The 14863-nt window shown below is 45.7% G+C and overlaps 1 protein-coding gene across 2 annotated transcripts in view; it reads left to right on the plus strand.

The window, feature by feature from the left end:
* Positions 1-14863, plus strand: part of GRAMD1B (GRAM domain containing 1B) — a 172304-nt gene that overhangs the window by 26588 nt on the left and 130853 nt on the right. For both annotated transcript variants that reach the window (XM_030331116.1, XM_030331117.1), the window contains exon 2: positions 9211-9288. In XM_030331116.1, the coding sequence (XP_030186976.1) occupies positions 9211-9288 (78 nt within the window). The remainder of the gene's footprint in view (positions 1-9210; positions 9289-14863) is intronic.

Here is a 14863-nt window from a genome sequence, read left to right on the forward strand (position 1 = left end):
GGCTTGAACTCACGGACCGCGCGAGATCATGACCTGAGCTGAAGTCAGACATTTAACCGACTCAGCCACCCAGGCGCCCCGACGAAGGTTTTCTTAACAGTAGCTGCTTTCTTCGGAAGGCTCGCATGTGTCTAATTCAAGTTGGTATCTCTAGAGCACCCATGCCTGGAATGTAGTGTGTTGGAAACTTCTTGAGGTCACAAACGATGCTTTACACACTGAATAAGGCCTAGGGTACTCTCAACACAGGCATCTGGGAATGCTGATGAACGTTTGGAAGTGTGTGGTCATCTGGAGAGAGTGTCATCTGTGCGGATTTGATAGTACTTACTCAGCAAAGTGTCTCTCTGGAGGGGCCAGGAGTGGTAAGTGGAAATGAAACATAAAATAGGATCTTTGCTCTTTTAAAAAAAAAATTTTTTTTTAACGTTTTATTTATTTTTGAGACAGGGATAGACAGAGCATGAACAGGGGAGGGTCAGAGAGAGGGAGACACAGAATCCGAAACAGGCTCCAGGCTCTGAGCTGTCAGCACAGAGCCCAGTGTGGGGCTTGAACTCACGGACCACGAGATCATGACCTGAGCCAAAGTCGGCTGCTTAACCGACTGAGCCACCCAGGCGCCCCGGATCTTTGCTCTTAAATAACTTTATAGTGTGGCAGAAGGCATAGGGGACTGAATCATTAATTACTGTATCCCAAGGAATATGCTAATTTTTATGGTAAAGGGTAAGATAGAGCGATGTAGGACCATAGTGTCGGCAGGGGCCACCAAGGAAGATTTCCCGAAGGTGCTGCTTTTGAAGGATAATGATAGCTATAATAGTGAGTACCCAATGCCAGATCCCTTTGCAAGTATTCCATGGGTACTATTATTCACAACACCCCAATGAAGAAGATAACTATTGTCATCCCCATTTAATAGAGGTCAAAATTGAGTAGGTAGAAGAGTCAAGACTGGAACCCCAGCAGTCCCAAACTAGAGCCCTCAGGCTTAATCCAGGATGGGGTGAGTGGAGGAAAGGATATACCAGGCCCTGGGGGAAGTGCCTGAACCTGGGACAGGGAGGATCACTGGAGGGGGTGTGGGCCACGTGGGAGCTGGAAGATAGATAGCAGTTAGCTTATTAGGGTTTTAATTGCTAAACTAAGGAGTTTGAACTTGGCTCATGAAATTATGGGAAGTCTGCAGGACTTTTAAGCCTAAAGAGACAGGATCGAATCTGAATTTCAGGAAGGCCATCAAGTGTCCAGGATAGACTGGAGTGGGGCCAGATTGGCAACAGGAAAAGCAGTTGGGAGCCTATTAAAGTAATCCCTGTGAGGAGTGATGAGAGCTTGGCCTAAGGCAGTGGCCAAAGGAGTGATGAATGGAGGCCTGGACTGACTTGAGGAATACAAGGAGGTAGAATTTACAGCCCTTGCCGTTAAATCCAGATGGAGGTGCCTGTCTAGTGTTAAGAAACATGAACGAAAGCTTGAAAATCTAATTGGCTTTATTAATCCAGTCATGAATCAAGCAGCCTTCTATCTAGCAAGTAGAGGGAGCTCTGAGGAGGTTTCTGTAGGAAGGAGGGCGAGGTAAAACATTAGCAAAAGAAAAGAAAGGATTATTTGAGGCAAGGTCACCTTCCCTTAGGGGAAAGGGGAGGGAGTCTTCTTATCCTGCAGATTTTGTGCAGATTTTGGCCCTTGGAGAGGTCCAGGTGACAGATTACCTCGCTGGTGCAGAGTGGAGAATTTCTGACTGAGCCCTTAGGACTCCAGACTCCATTTCCGGGGGAGGTTGGAGCTTGGCCTGTGTGACGCCATTTTGGACCTGTGGTTTTTTTTCTTTTTCACACTAGTTTGAATGAATCCTTGTGGAATGCAAGGGAAAGACAAAAAAGATGGTGCATTCAGGATTGGCCGTGATCAGTTTGAGATTCATGTTGGACTCCAGAGAGTTCAGTACCCATGCAAATGAATGACAATAAGTGTTCGTGACAGTTCTTGGGTGCTTTATTCTTTGTGGAAGCCTTCTGTTTAGCGCTTTATATTAGTTAACTTGCTCCATCCTCAAAACAGTTGTATGGAGTTACATCTTAACAGGTGAGGTGATAGGAATGTAGAGAGAAATAGGCGGGTCTCAGTGACTCTGATGAGAAGTGACAGAGCTGGAGCTCAGATCCTGGGTTTGATTGGGGAACCTCTGTGCTGTCTAATGAAGCTTTCTGCAATGATGGACTTGTTCTATGTCTGCACTATCTAATACAGAAGCACGTGGCCACGTGTAGTTGTTGAGTACTTGAAATATAACTAGTATGACTAAGGAACTCAATTTTTTTTTTTTTAATTTTCTTTTTTTGAACGTTTATTTATTTTTGGGACAGAGAGAGACAGAGCATGAACGGGGGAGGGGCAGAGAGAGAGGGAGACACAGAATCGGAAACAGGCTCCAGGCTCTGAGCCATCAGCCCAGAGCCCGACGCGGGGCTTGAACTCACGGACCGCGAGATCGTGACCTGGCTGAAGTCGGACGCCCAACCGACTGTGCCACCTAGGCGCCCCAGGAACTCAATTTTTAATGAATGTAGATTTAAATAGCCACACGTGACTAGTGACGGCTCAGTCCTCTGCCCTGCTGTCTCTGGGAATCATCAGTATATCCATCATAACTGAAAGTTTGGTGTGGATACGATTCCCCAGAGAGGTATTGTGGTGGATTCTTCTGCGGGTCACAGGCCTATCTGAGAATCAGTGGGAGCTATAAATCATCCCCCATGAATGTATAATATTATTGCACAGTATTTTGGTAATAACAGTTTCACAAAACTCAGGGTCCCCTGGCATAAAGCTGGGAGAGGAAGGAACCCAAACAGAATGTAAACTCATTGAGAATGGGGATCTCATCTGCTTTCTACTCTACACTCGGGATCGAGATTGCCAAACAATGCCTGCTACAGTTGGTATTTGATAATTTATTAAACGAGTGGCTGAAACAGAAACTAAGAGTCCATGAAGCTCCCGAAAAAAGAAGAGAAAAGCAGAAGTAGGACAAAAGCCAAGAACCAGGAGAGGGTGGTACCATAGGAGGCAGAAGGGTGAAGTTTGAAGAATGGGAACAACAGTGCAGACCTGCCTGGGTAGTCAAGTAAGATTAGGACATAACAGCTGTCATTGGCAGGGCAGTAATGGAGATCCTGGTGGATGAAAGCATGGAAGGGTGGGGGTGCTGTCCAGATTTAGTGGACTAATTCACGAGGCAATGGTGAGGAAGTAGAGGCAGTGAGTGTGGAGTCCATTGCGTTCTCCATCTAGGTTGCCCATCAGAATCACCGGGAAGCACTTGAAAGATCCACATTCCTCTGGGTTCCTGGCTGGCTCAGCCGGAAGAGCGTGCAACTCAATCTGGGAGTCATGAGTTTGAGCCCCATATTGGGTGTAGAGAATATTAAAAACTAAATAAAGATAAATTTAAAAAAACCACACATTCCTGGACGTGTTCAGACTCTAACCTGGCAAGTTTGGAGAAGGGCCAAGGAATGAGTTGTAATGAGTTGAAAGATATTTAGCTAAATTCTGAATCCCTGAATCTTTGACCATCCACCCCACCCAGCTGCGAATTTCCATGGGAGCCATTACACAGATCCCTTCCTGCTAACTTTGTGGACAAATTGTCAGTCTTCACGCAGAGTGTGTTATTTTCTTTCTTTTTTTTTTTTTTAATTTTTTAAACATTTATTTATTTTTGAGACAGAGAGAGAGCATGAACAGGGGAGGGTCAGAGAAAGAGGGAGACACAGAATCCGATACAGGCTCCAGGCTCCGAGCTGTCAGCACAGAGCCCGACGCGGGGCTCGAACCCACGGACCGTGAGATCATGGCCTGAGCCGAAGTCGGCCGCCCAACTGACTGAGCCACCCAGGCGCCCCCAGTGTGTTATTTTCTAAGTAATTTTTGAGAACATTCAGGTATGCTGTGTAAGAAGCTGGCAGTCATTGGCAGTGCCCCAAATCACATCTGTTTACTTATTTTCTATTATTAGACTTGCCCGTATTCATTTGCCAAATGACAGACTATTCCCCTGCATTCTCTACTTCTTTGCCACCTGCTTTTCTTCCCCCGTGCACCTTTCCTACTCACACCAAAATGGAAAATGCCAGAGCCATTACACAGGTGAATAGAATTCAGCATGAAAATGCAGCCTTCTCTTTTGTCAGGTGACCCTACTTTTCAGGTCAGTGGCTCTCAAAAGTTTGACCATCAGTGTCTTTCTTCCTCTCTTCCTCCTATGCATCGGATGCTTCAAAAAATTTACCTGCCAAACTAACTGAATATTGAATACAGTTGACGTCCACCATTGACGGTACACCCACCAAAGCTCAGATACTGCCCTAGACACTTTTTATATACATGATTTCTCCTGTGTCTAATCCTCACTGCAATCATTTAAGGTATGTGGTATACCCACATCTGACACTTAGAAAAGTTAAATAACTTACCCAATGTCGTCCTGCTAAGTGGCAAAGTCAGGACTAGAACTTGTGTCCCGCTGACTCTAAATCCTGAACTCAGATATTGTGATTGGATGACTCACCGCTTAATCCTCAACACCATTCTCTAATTTGGGGGGAAATAGGCTAAAAGAGGGTAAGGGACTTGGCCAAAGCAGAGGGCCAATAAAGCCAGGGCAAACCTAGGTTGGTCTTTCTCTGTGCTATTCCTACTACATCCACTGCTGAAAATAATTTCTCTCCCCATATCAAAGACATATATCAATCAAAGCCACTCTGAGTCTTGAAGCTTCCAGTTAGCATGAGGTAACACTCTAGATTGCTCTGGTTACAGCCGAAAGCAAAGAAATTTGATAAATAGTCTGTACAGCCATAGTGTGGGTAAATGGATGGTTTCCATTAGGCTCTGGAAATAACAGCTTGCCCATCCCTGTACCTGCTTGGAATCCCCCCAGTCTCTCAAAACCCACTCTGGGCTTAGGAGGCCATGACCCCTTTAGTATTGTCTGGGAGAGAAAGCTGTTTTTGCATATGAAGCACCCACTCAGGAAAGATGGCAAATTGAGTCTCCCTATCAGGGAAGCTGTACTTTCCAGAGGGCAAAAGGACACCTTCCTGGTGGCTTGTGGGTTTAGCCTGTACTTTCTGCAGGTGTTCTGGGTTGGGGGAGGGAGGAAGGGAGATCAGTGGAATCATGGGATTTACCCAGCCTGCACCGCGGAGCTTCCTGGCCATTGTCTATGATCTTCTGTCTTTTGAGGTGTGCTTTGGCTCAGATTACAACGTATTTTTCCCAGCTTGTGCTAATGTTACTGGTTTGATATGACCTTCGAGGATAAGCTCCAAGCACTAGTTTGCTGGTGGAGAATAAAAGCAGGATTACGGATCTGATTTGTTTCAGCTGGTGTCCCTTCGGAATATTCTGGAATTTAAAGAAGCCGCTTCCTCACCTGATTTAGTAACACACTCTAGTGTTTCAAAATTTAATTTATACAGTGGTTTTCATCTAAAGCTTGAATTTACAACAGGAGGGATTTACTTCTTTAGCCGTCTTGGGGGAATAGCAAACAGTTGCTTGTACAAATTTCTTTCCTTTCCATGGTAAGCCTATATTCAGTCACCTAGAGCCTAGATCCAAATCTGTGTTCAGAGTTGGTTTTTGGTTTTTTTTTTAAGGTTTTCTAACATTTTTATCTGTTAGTGCCCCCTGCTGGACTTCTTCCAAGTTCTTCACTTTAAGCTGTAGAGCCCAGATGGGGCACTCAGTGTCACCAAGGCCTTCCCTTAAAATGGAGAGGTTGGGGATGTGGCCCTTGACCTCTGGCATTCCATAACTCCGGAAACACCCTACTCTGGTGGTCGCTTTTCCCGTGACCTCAGGATACTGCTAGATTTCATTCAGGGAGCAAGATGAGCTGCCCCTCTTCCAGGAGCTCTGTTTTCATTTGAATCAGGTTCATTTAAGAGAAGAATGGAAAGAGTTTATGTGAGAGGGTGAGGCAACATCTCAATCTCTGGAGATTCTGCCCAACAATATTATTTCATGGGGATTGAGCAGAGGAGTGCTTGGCATCCATCTCACTTACTTAAGACTATCGAAAAACAAGTTCCAAGAACGAACGGGAGGAGACAGGACTAGTCCCCTCCTGGGAGCTGTAAAGGAGGAAGCACCCTGTGCACCCTGTGGCTGCCGCCGCCATGGATTTATGTGCAGTCCCTCTTGTTCAGCGTCCACCTGTCTGACGTGGTCCCCGCCTGCCCCCAACAGAAGTGTCTGCCATCTGCCCTTCGTCCATCTTTGTAGAGTGGCCACACCGCAGTGCATGGTGACTATCTGTGCCTCTGTGTCCTTGTCTCCTAGCACAGTGCCTGGTACATGATAAGTGTGTGGTAAATGGAACGAAAATAGAACGTCCTTCTCTTCAGTTCTGTCTGTCCTGGATCTATCTGAATTTCAAGTGTCCGCGCTGAAACCCTTGTCGTCCAGCCATTCCTTCTCTTCCTGGCCCCAAGTAGTTTATGTTTCTGTAGCATTTAGTATTTACTTCCAAGAGTTACGATGTTTGCTTTTAAAGGTAGTTGCTTACGTCGACTCTTACGTTCCAGATTCTAAACACCTTGAGAGCAGGATCCTTAACCCGATTGATGTCTTCATTGTCCGTGACCCACAAAACGATGCCTTAACACATAGTAATAATAGCAGTTATATACAGCATTTAATGTGCGCCAGGCACTCACTGTTCCCCATACTTCACATATGTTCATTCTTTAATCTTCACAACAGCTTTATGAGATAAGATCTATCATCAAGGTCTATCTCCATTTTGTAGGTAAGGAGAATGACATTAAGTAATTTGCTCAGGGTCATATAACTAGGAAGCGAGGAGCTTGGATTCCGTCCCCGACAGCATATTCCAGAGTCTAGACCTTCATCGCTGCCTTGATGCCGCCTCTTGTCGGCACATGTGCACATGGAGGCCATTTACGTCAATACTTGTCTAGCGCATGTAGGTTATTTCTTGGTTATTTAGAACCAACAGACAGGTTGAAGGTGATCCATTGTCGCTTTCATCTCCACCGTCCGAACTGCTTCCTGAGCCACGGCAAGGCCAAGAGGGGGCACCAGAATGTTGGTTCTAGTTTGAATTTCAGAAGCGTTGGATGGATGAAGTTCTGACTTCAAAGGCAACAGTGCCATCTAGTGAGACAGCTTGCTAATAACAGCTCCGAATCCTTTTTCTGACACCCCGGTACATCATCCTTTTATTCTGGGAGCCCCAATATTAGCTTAACTTTAAGTTTCGATTGCCAGAGAGCGGGTAGGGTGAGAAGGAAGACTAGCTTAAATGGAGCCAAGCACAGTCTCTTCCTTGAAGAGGCTGCGATGCTGATCGTGGTCCTTTGGGTTGGTTGAGCCCCATTGGCTGTTAGTGCCCAACACTGGGCTCCAGACCCCCTCCCTTCTGCTTCTCCTCATGTGTGCTGCTAGTGGTATAGGCTGGTATTCCTCTCTTAATCCTTGCCTTTGGAGCTGTCTGCTCTGTTGTGACCATCTGTGAGTTGCCTGCTGGAGTGCAGACCACATTCCAGGTTACGTAGGAGACGGTACGTGATGCATTATAGCAAGTTAGTCCCAACGTAAGAAATCCCACGGTCAACAACATTGTAGCACAGTTTTGCGATGAGGAGTTTTTAACAGGCAAGTCTCTGAGACCTTGGGAAGGGGGTGTGATGAGTAGCCACTCCACAGTGAACAAGTAAGTGGCAAAAAAGTGCTAGGTGTAGAGTAAATGAGAGAGGAAAGGCTGGTATACACACTTCAGTTCTGCCAGGCAAGTGGAGGCTCTGTGTTTGGTGCTGTTTTGATTTCTAGGGGGTGTATGTGTTTGAAAACTTGATATCAATTGCTTCTAAGTTCATTTACTTCTTGTTGAAAGAATGGAATATAAGAGCATGGTTATAACTTCCCTCACACACACACATGAAATTATGTGCTTCTTTGGTTGGGAGTGAACAAGCCCTTACCCTACAAGACTGTTCAGAGGCTCAGCGTCCTGGGGATCTAGTGGAAGGAATATGCTCTGTGGAGATCAATGAATTTTTCAGTGGTGAGCAATCCATCAGAACAAGAAAACAATTTTGGTTATACTGGAGCCTGAGTTATAGCGACATTTATGGTAATAGGAATTTACCATTAATAAAATCTATGCAAAGCACAGGGTTTGCTAATTTTTTTGGTTAGGGGACAGATAAAATATTTTAGGTTTTGTGGGTCTAATGAGCTCACTGCATAACTTACAGTGGTGCCTTAACTATTCAGTTTGCCCTTGTAGGTAAACAGCAGCCATAGATAATATGTAAATGCATAGGTATGGCTATGTGCCAATAAAACTTTATTAATGATTATGACATTTGAATTTCATATAATCATCATGTGTCATGAAATAGTATTCTTGTTTTGAGTTTTCCCCCCCAATCATTTTTTTTTAAACACCATTCTCAAGGGACCGTAAAAGAAAAAAACAACAGGCAACTTCAGATTTGGCCTGGGGGGTGGGGGGGGCTGTAGTTTCTGGACTGCTGATCAGATGTTTGGATTAGTTAAAAAAAATAAAAATTATTTGTTCATATGTTCAGTTAGTGTCATAAGATGTGTGAACAGCTTTTCTCTCTCAAGTGAAATGAAAGGTGGCCGAATTCCATCTACTATAACTTCAGCGTAAGCATTTTAAAGAGCTCTGTGAACTTGAATCATCTTGGGCTGGGGTGGAGGGACTCTGCCCTCTAATCCCTCCTTGGCCTTCCCAGGAGGAAGAGAAGCAGGCCTGGTGACCCCTGCCCCCATCAGGTCTTTCTCCCTACTGGAACTCCCCCCCCCCCCCCCCCCCCCCCCCCCGCATATGGATTAAGAAGCCCACGTATAAAAAGTACTGGAGGGATTTGCTCACTGAGATTAGGTCCCCAAGGAAGAATAAGGCAACAGGTCGAGATTTTCCACTTCTGCCTCAAATGAGCTGGGTGGAGTTTGCATCACATTTGTATCCTTTCTCCTATCTATTGCCTGTCAGTACACTCTCTGTGTACAGAGTTACATGGGGGAACTTGTGTCTTTAAAATTTTGTAACCCCGTTTCTTTGTCAAGCTGTGGAGTTGAGCTGACCTCCCCCAGGGTTGAGAAAGAAGTTAACGGCTCACATCCTGTGTCTTTCTGCAGCAGCCAGCAGAGTAGCCAGCAGAGCAGCCACGACGATGATTCCAGCAGGTTCCTGAGTCCTCGAGCGAGGGAAGAAGGGTAAGGCCAAGAGTGGGGGGAGCGGTGGGCTGAAATGTTTGCGCATGATCGTCCTTCCGGTGCCTGGAGAACCGTGGGCAAAGGCAGGGTGGGAGGAGGCTTCCAGACGTCTGTGCTCAGACTGGCCAGGAAGACAGGACATTCGCCCGGGAAGTGAGAGGGTGTAGCACCAAGGGACTGGCTCTAAAGGCTTTTGATGTTCGGCAAGGAGCAAAGCCAGTAGGTGGCCAATCAGAGATCCCGGGAGGACCTCAGCGTGGACTTGGCCTGAGGCACATCTTAGCGGCTGGGTTGCCGGGTGGATGGTGCCTGAAGAAGAGCCGCGTGGCCTGGCGTGCCGTGTGTGGCATCAGGTGGTGGCAGAGCACCGGGGTAAGGGTGGACTGTGATGTCAGAGGTGAATGAGGGTGGACAGGCAGGGGGCAGGGAGGAGGGAGAGGCTCTTGGGGTCTGACTCGTTAAACCCTGAGGATGGGAGCACCAGCCGGCATCTACGTCGTCCTGTAGTGCCCGTGCGCGGCGGAGAGGGGTCCGCGTAGCGGGTGAAACTGTGCCAGGGCACGTTGACCGCACTGATGCTGACGAGAGGGGGGTTTCGGTTGGCATGCCGCGGGGCTCTGCTTTTGGTCCAGCTCTGGTTTTTGTCCACAAACTGAATGAGAAAGGAGAAGGTACTTCTATGTCATTTATCAGACTTCTGGCAGACAGTCAGCTGAGAGGGAATAGAGAGGGAAGACCAAGGATGACAGGCTCAGGATTTAGTATTTCAGATGGAACCGTGGGCGCCAATGACAAGATTTTTTTGGAAGGAAATGTGCCATTATATTTATATTATGTGCTTATAAATCTATAGTAGAATAGTTTTTTTTTTAAGTTTATTTATTTTGAGAGAGAGAGAGAGAGAGCAAGCAGGGAAGGGGCAGAGAGCGAGGTATCCCAAGCAGGCTCTGTACTGTCACTGAGCCCTCAAAAACCATGAAATCATGGCCTGAGCTGAAGTCAAGAGTTGGGCGCTTAACCGATTGAGCCGCCCAGGCGCCCCTAGAGTAGTTGCTTACCTATAGGATTGCCACAGGGAGCCTACCTTGACAGGATTTCATGTGAAAAAGAACCTGGGGGTTTTATTTACCAGCAAAATTACGAACCAATAGGATGACACAGGGACCAGATGATCATTGAAAGTCCGAATTCATTCATGGAAGTGTGGAGCGTGGATTAGAAAGAGAAAAAGATCTTCCTGGTCTGTACTGGTTTGACCATATCTGGTGTATCGTGTCTAGTTCTTTGGAAATACATGTATTGATAAATTAAGAATCTGGAAGGAAGGATTGCGATTATAACGTAGTATGATAAGGACCAGTTGAAGGAAAATGGCTTAGCCTGGAAAAGAGAAGGGTTTCAGTGACTCTAACAACTGCTCTTTAAATACCTGGAAGCCTAAGAAATAGAGCTAGAGCGGGAGAGGTCATAGCGAGAAGCATTTCAGCTCTGGGTAAGGAAGAATTCTGTGGTTACAGCTGGACTGTAATATAGGCCTTGCAGAGATAGGTACTATCCCTCAATAGAAGTGTTCAGGCTACAGCTCGTAGTGGATCAAAAGGGGACTGTCTCCTGGGGAGAGGGTGGGGCCTTGCTAATCCTTTCATAGATCTCTTTGCATTATAAAGGTGTATGGGTTCTGCCCTAGTCCTCAAGTATCAGTTTAGCTCATCAATTCAAACTGAGGGGATAGGAGGCAGGGGGCCCCCAGGGGTAAAGACTAATCAATCTTGTTAAGATGCTTCCTCAGTTGCCATCTGATGGCAGTTCCCTCTGTCTCTCCAGTGGCCCATACACTCTCTTGTCAGTGCTTTCTGGGTTTCATCAACCATACTCTCAAAATTAACAAAAAATTAAAAAATTTACAGAAAGAGGGCTGTGGGGGCACCTGGGTGGCTCAGTCAGTTAGGTGACCGACTTGGGCTCAGGTCATGATCTCGCGGTTTGTGAGTTCGAGCCCCATCTCGGGCTCTGTGCTGACAGCTCAGAGCCTGGAGCCTGCTTCAGATTCTGTCTCCCCCTCTCTCTACCCCTTCCCTGCTCACGCTCTGTGTCTCTCTGTCAATAATAAATAAATGTTAAAGAAAAAAAAATTGAAAAAGGGGGCCGTGGAGTCCCCCTGGCTCAACTCCCTTCCCTTGTGCTTGGACATCGCACATCTCCTGAAGTGTCCCGTCCCGTCCTGGGAGAGAGGAATAGGCCATGAGTTGCAGGCTCTAAAACATTTCTCCCGAGGCAAACTTCATCTCTTACTCCAGGACGTGATTACCTGAGCATTAGAGAGAGCTCTGTCTTTCGTTTGCTCTTTGGGGCTGTACGTTGACATGAATCATATTCTAGCTCCTTCTCTACCCACTTCCTCAACCAAATGAAATGTTGCAAAGGTTCTCCAGTCTGAACCTCTGCCCAGAAAAGTCCTCGGATGTCTTCCCTGGGCCTTCCCATCCCTGGCCCCCTGAAAGGCCCCTACACTCTTCAGTTCCCCTTGGGCAGTACAGGAAACAAAGCTCTGATCAGAAGTATGCTCCCATGGTGATCTCTGCGGACCCCCTCCTCCCAGAAGCTCGGGACTGGTATGTGTTCCACGATGGCCATTCTGAAGGAAGTCTTTTTCCTTTCTTCTCATCCAGTTGGTTCTCCTGGAGAGAACAAGTCCCCAGAGTGCTAATTAATCACCAGTCTCAGTTCAGAACAAACCCTTATGCCCTGCCCCTAATCCTTCCTATAATGAGTTTTTACCCAATTAAGAGACTCTCTGGGGTGTTTTGGATGTTGGTCTGCAGTTATCCTGGCCTGGGGCAAGCGTGAGATCCAGACCCTGGGGAGATTTTCAGCTGTGGTGGGGATCCCACTTCCTGCTCCTCACTCTGGGCCCCATTGAATGGACAGTGCCCCCTGCTGGGTATGGCGGCATTTCCTACAGAGGGCAAGCCTTAGTGGAATGTCATTTACCCTTGAGAATTTCCATGGGAGGCCACAGAGCAGGTATTATGGATTGAAAATGGTCAAGTTGGTGGGAAATATGGACCCTTTTCTGTGGCTGCTCCTAATTCTCCAAACCACGTGGTCAATTATCAGATGAAGGATAGTTTCATAGAGCAGGCAAAAAAAAAAAAAAAAATTAACATTGATTGCTTCTGCCTCACAGATGAAAATTCTAATCCTTAAGTATGAGGTTTTCTTTCTTTCTTTCTTTCTTTCTTTCTTTCTTTCTTTCTTTCTTTCTTTCTTTTTTCTTTTACAGAATTATATTTCTTTTTTCTTTTTTTAATTTAAGTTTTTTTTAATTTACATCCAAATTAGTTAGCATATAGTGCAACAGTGATTTCAGGAGTAGATTCCTTAATGCCCCTTCCTCATTTAGCCCCTCCCCTATCCCACAACCCCTCCAGTAACCCTCTGTTTGCCCTCCGTATTTAAGAGTCTCTTATGTTTTGTCTCCCTCCCCGTTTTTATATTATTTTTGTTTCCCTTCCCATATGTTCATCTGTTTTGTCTCTTAAAGTCCTCATATGAGTGAAGTCATATGATTTTTGTCTTTCTCTGACTAATTTCACTTAGCATAATACCCTCCACGTAGTTCCATCCACATAGTTGCAAATGGCAAGATTTCATTCTTTTTGATTGCCGAGTAATACTCCATTGTATATATATACCACATCTTCTTTATCCATTCATCCATCGATGGATGTTTGGGCTCTTTCCATACTTTGGCTATTGTTGATAGTGCTGCTATAAACACGGGGTTGCATGTGTCCCTTCAAAACAGCATACCTGTATCCCTTAGATAAATACCTAGTAATGCAATTGCTGGGTCCTAGGGTAGTTTTATTTTAATTTTTTGAGGAACCTCCATACCGTTTTCCAGAGTGGCTGCACCAGTTTGCATTCCCACCAGCAGCGCAAAAGAGACCCTCTTTCTCCGCATCCTCGTCAACATCTGTTGTTGCCTGAGTTGTTCACGTTAGCCATTCTGACAGGTGTGAGGTGGTATCTCATTGTGGGTTTGATTTGTATTTCCCTGATGATGAGTGATGTGGAGCATTTTTTCCTGTGTCGGTTGGCCATCTGGATGTCTTCTTTTGAAAAGTGTCTATTCATGTCTTTTGCCCATTTCTTCACTGGATTATTTGTTTTTTGGGTGTTGAGTTTGATAAGTTCTTTATAGACTTGGGATACTAACCCTTTATCTGATATGTCGTTTGCAAATATCTTCTCCCATTCTGTCGGTTGCCTTTTAGTTTTGCTGATGGTTTCCTTCGCTGTGCAGAAGCTTTTTATTTTGATGAGTTCCCAATAGTTCATTTTTGCTTTTGTTTTCCCTTGTCTCCAGAGACGTGTTGAGTAAGAAGTTGCAGTGGGCAAGATCAAAGAGGTTTTTGCCTGCTTTCTCCTCGAGGATTCTGATGGCTTCCTGTCTTACATTTAGGTCTTTCACCCATTTTGAGTTTATTTTTGTGTATGGTGTAAGAAAGTGGTCCGGGTTCATTCTTCTGCATGTCTCTGTCCAGTTTTCCCAGCACCACTTGCTGAAGAGACTGTCTTGATTCCATTGGATATTCTCTCCTGCTTTGTCAAAGATTAGTTGGCCATACGTTTGTGGGTCCCTTTCTGGGTTCTCTATTCTGTTCCATTGATCTGAGTGTCTGTTCTTGTGCCAGTACCATACTGTCTTGATGATTACAGCTTTGTAGTATAGCTTGAAGTCTGGGTGAGGTATACTTTCAACTGGTTAAATAAAACATCACTTTTCCTTTTTCTTGTATGGGGTTCAGAATAGATACAATATTTAGAGATAAGCTAGCTGTCCTACTTAGCTTAACAAATGTCTACATGACAGCAAAGGGGGAAATGCCTCGGTGTGCTGTCCAAGTCCTAGGGCTTCTGAGAATTTTTCTTCTCATCCACATCAGTGTTGATTCCTGAAGAAAAAAGCCTTTGGAACTGTGATAGGGGCAGAGGGTGGGTGGGTACAGGGAAGAAGTCATTTCCTGGGCAGGTGTGCATCAAGAAAAGTTGATTTGAGGAAGAGAATCAGCTTTTTGGAAATGAGGGTTGTCTCAGAGATAGGAATAATGCCCTCAGGTTTCTAGTGGAAAGAAAGCAGAATAGATCCAGCTCTCCCAAAGTCTGTATGTGTGTGTGTGTCATTGAATGTGGGGCATAGATCCATTTTCATGCTTCTAGGGTAAAGCCAGGGGTACACTTAAAAAAAATTGGTTCCCTGGTTCAGCCCAAACTGGACCAATTGTCAGGGTTCCTCATGTTGCCAGATCTTTATTTGGTACATTCACAGAATGGCAGGAACTGTCAAACAGCCAGGGCTGTAGAAAAAGGAGCTATTTTACTAAGGACGTTTTATGTACACAATGTTAGTTTCAACAAAACGTGGTCTCGGTCGACCAGGAAGCCTTTCAGTGGTAGGAAGGTTGAGACCCAGACAGGGCAGGGGACTAAGGCTGAGGCCAGGCTGTGTGCGTTCACGTATCCATTTCTGCGTGTAGACACGTGCGCCCCAAACCCTTGTTAAGATACT

This window comes from Lynx canadensis, chromosome D1 (assembly GCF_007474595.2).
Source record: "Lynx canadensis isolate LIC74 chromosome D1, mLynCan4.pri.v2, whole genome shotgun sequence".
Classification (NCBI taxonomy): Eukaryota; Metazoa; Chordata; class Mammalia; order Carnivora; family Felidae; genus Lynx; species Lynx canadensis.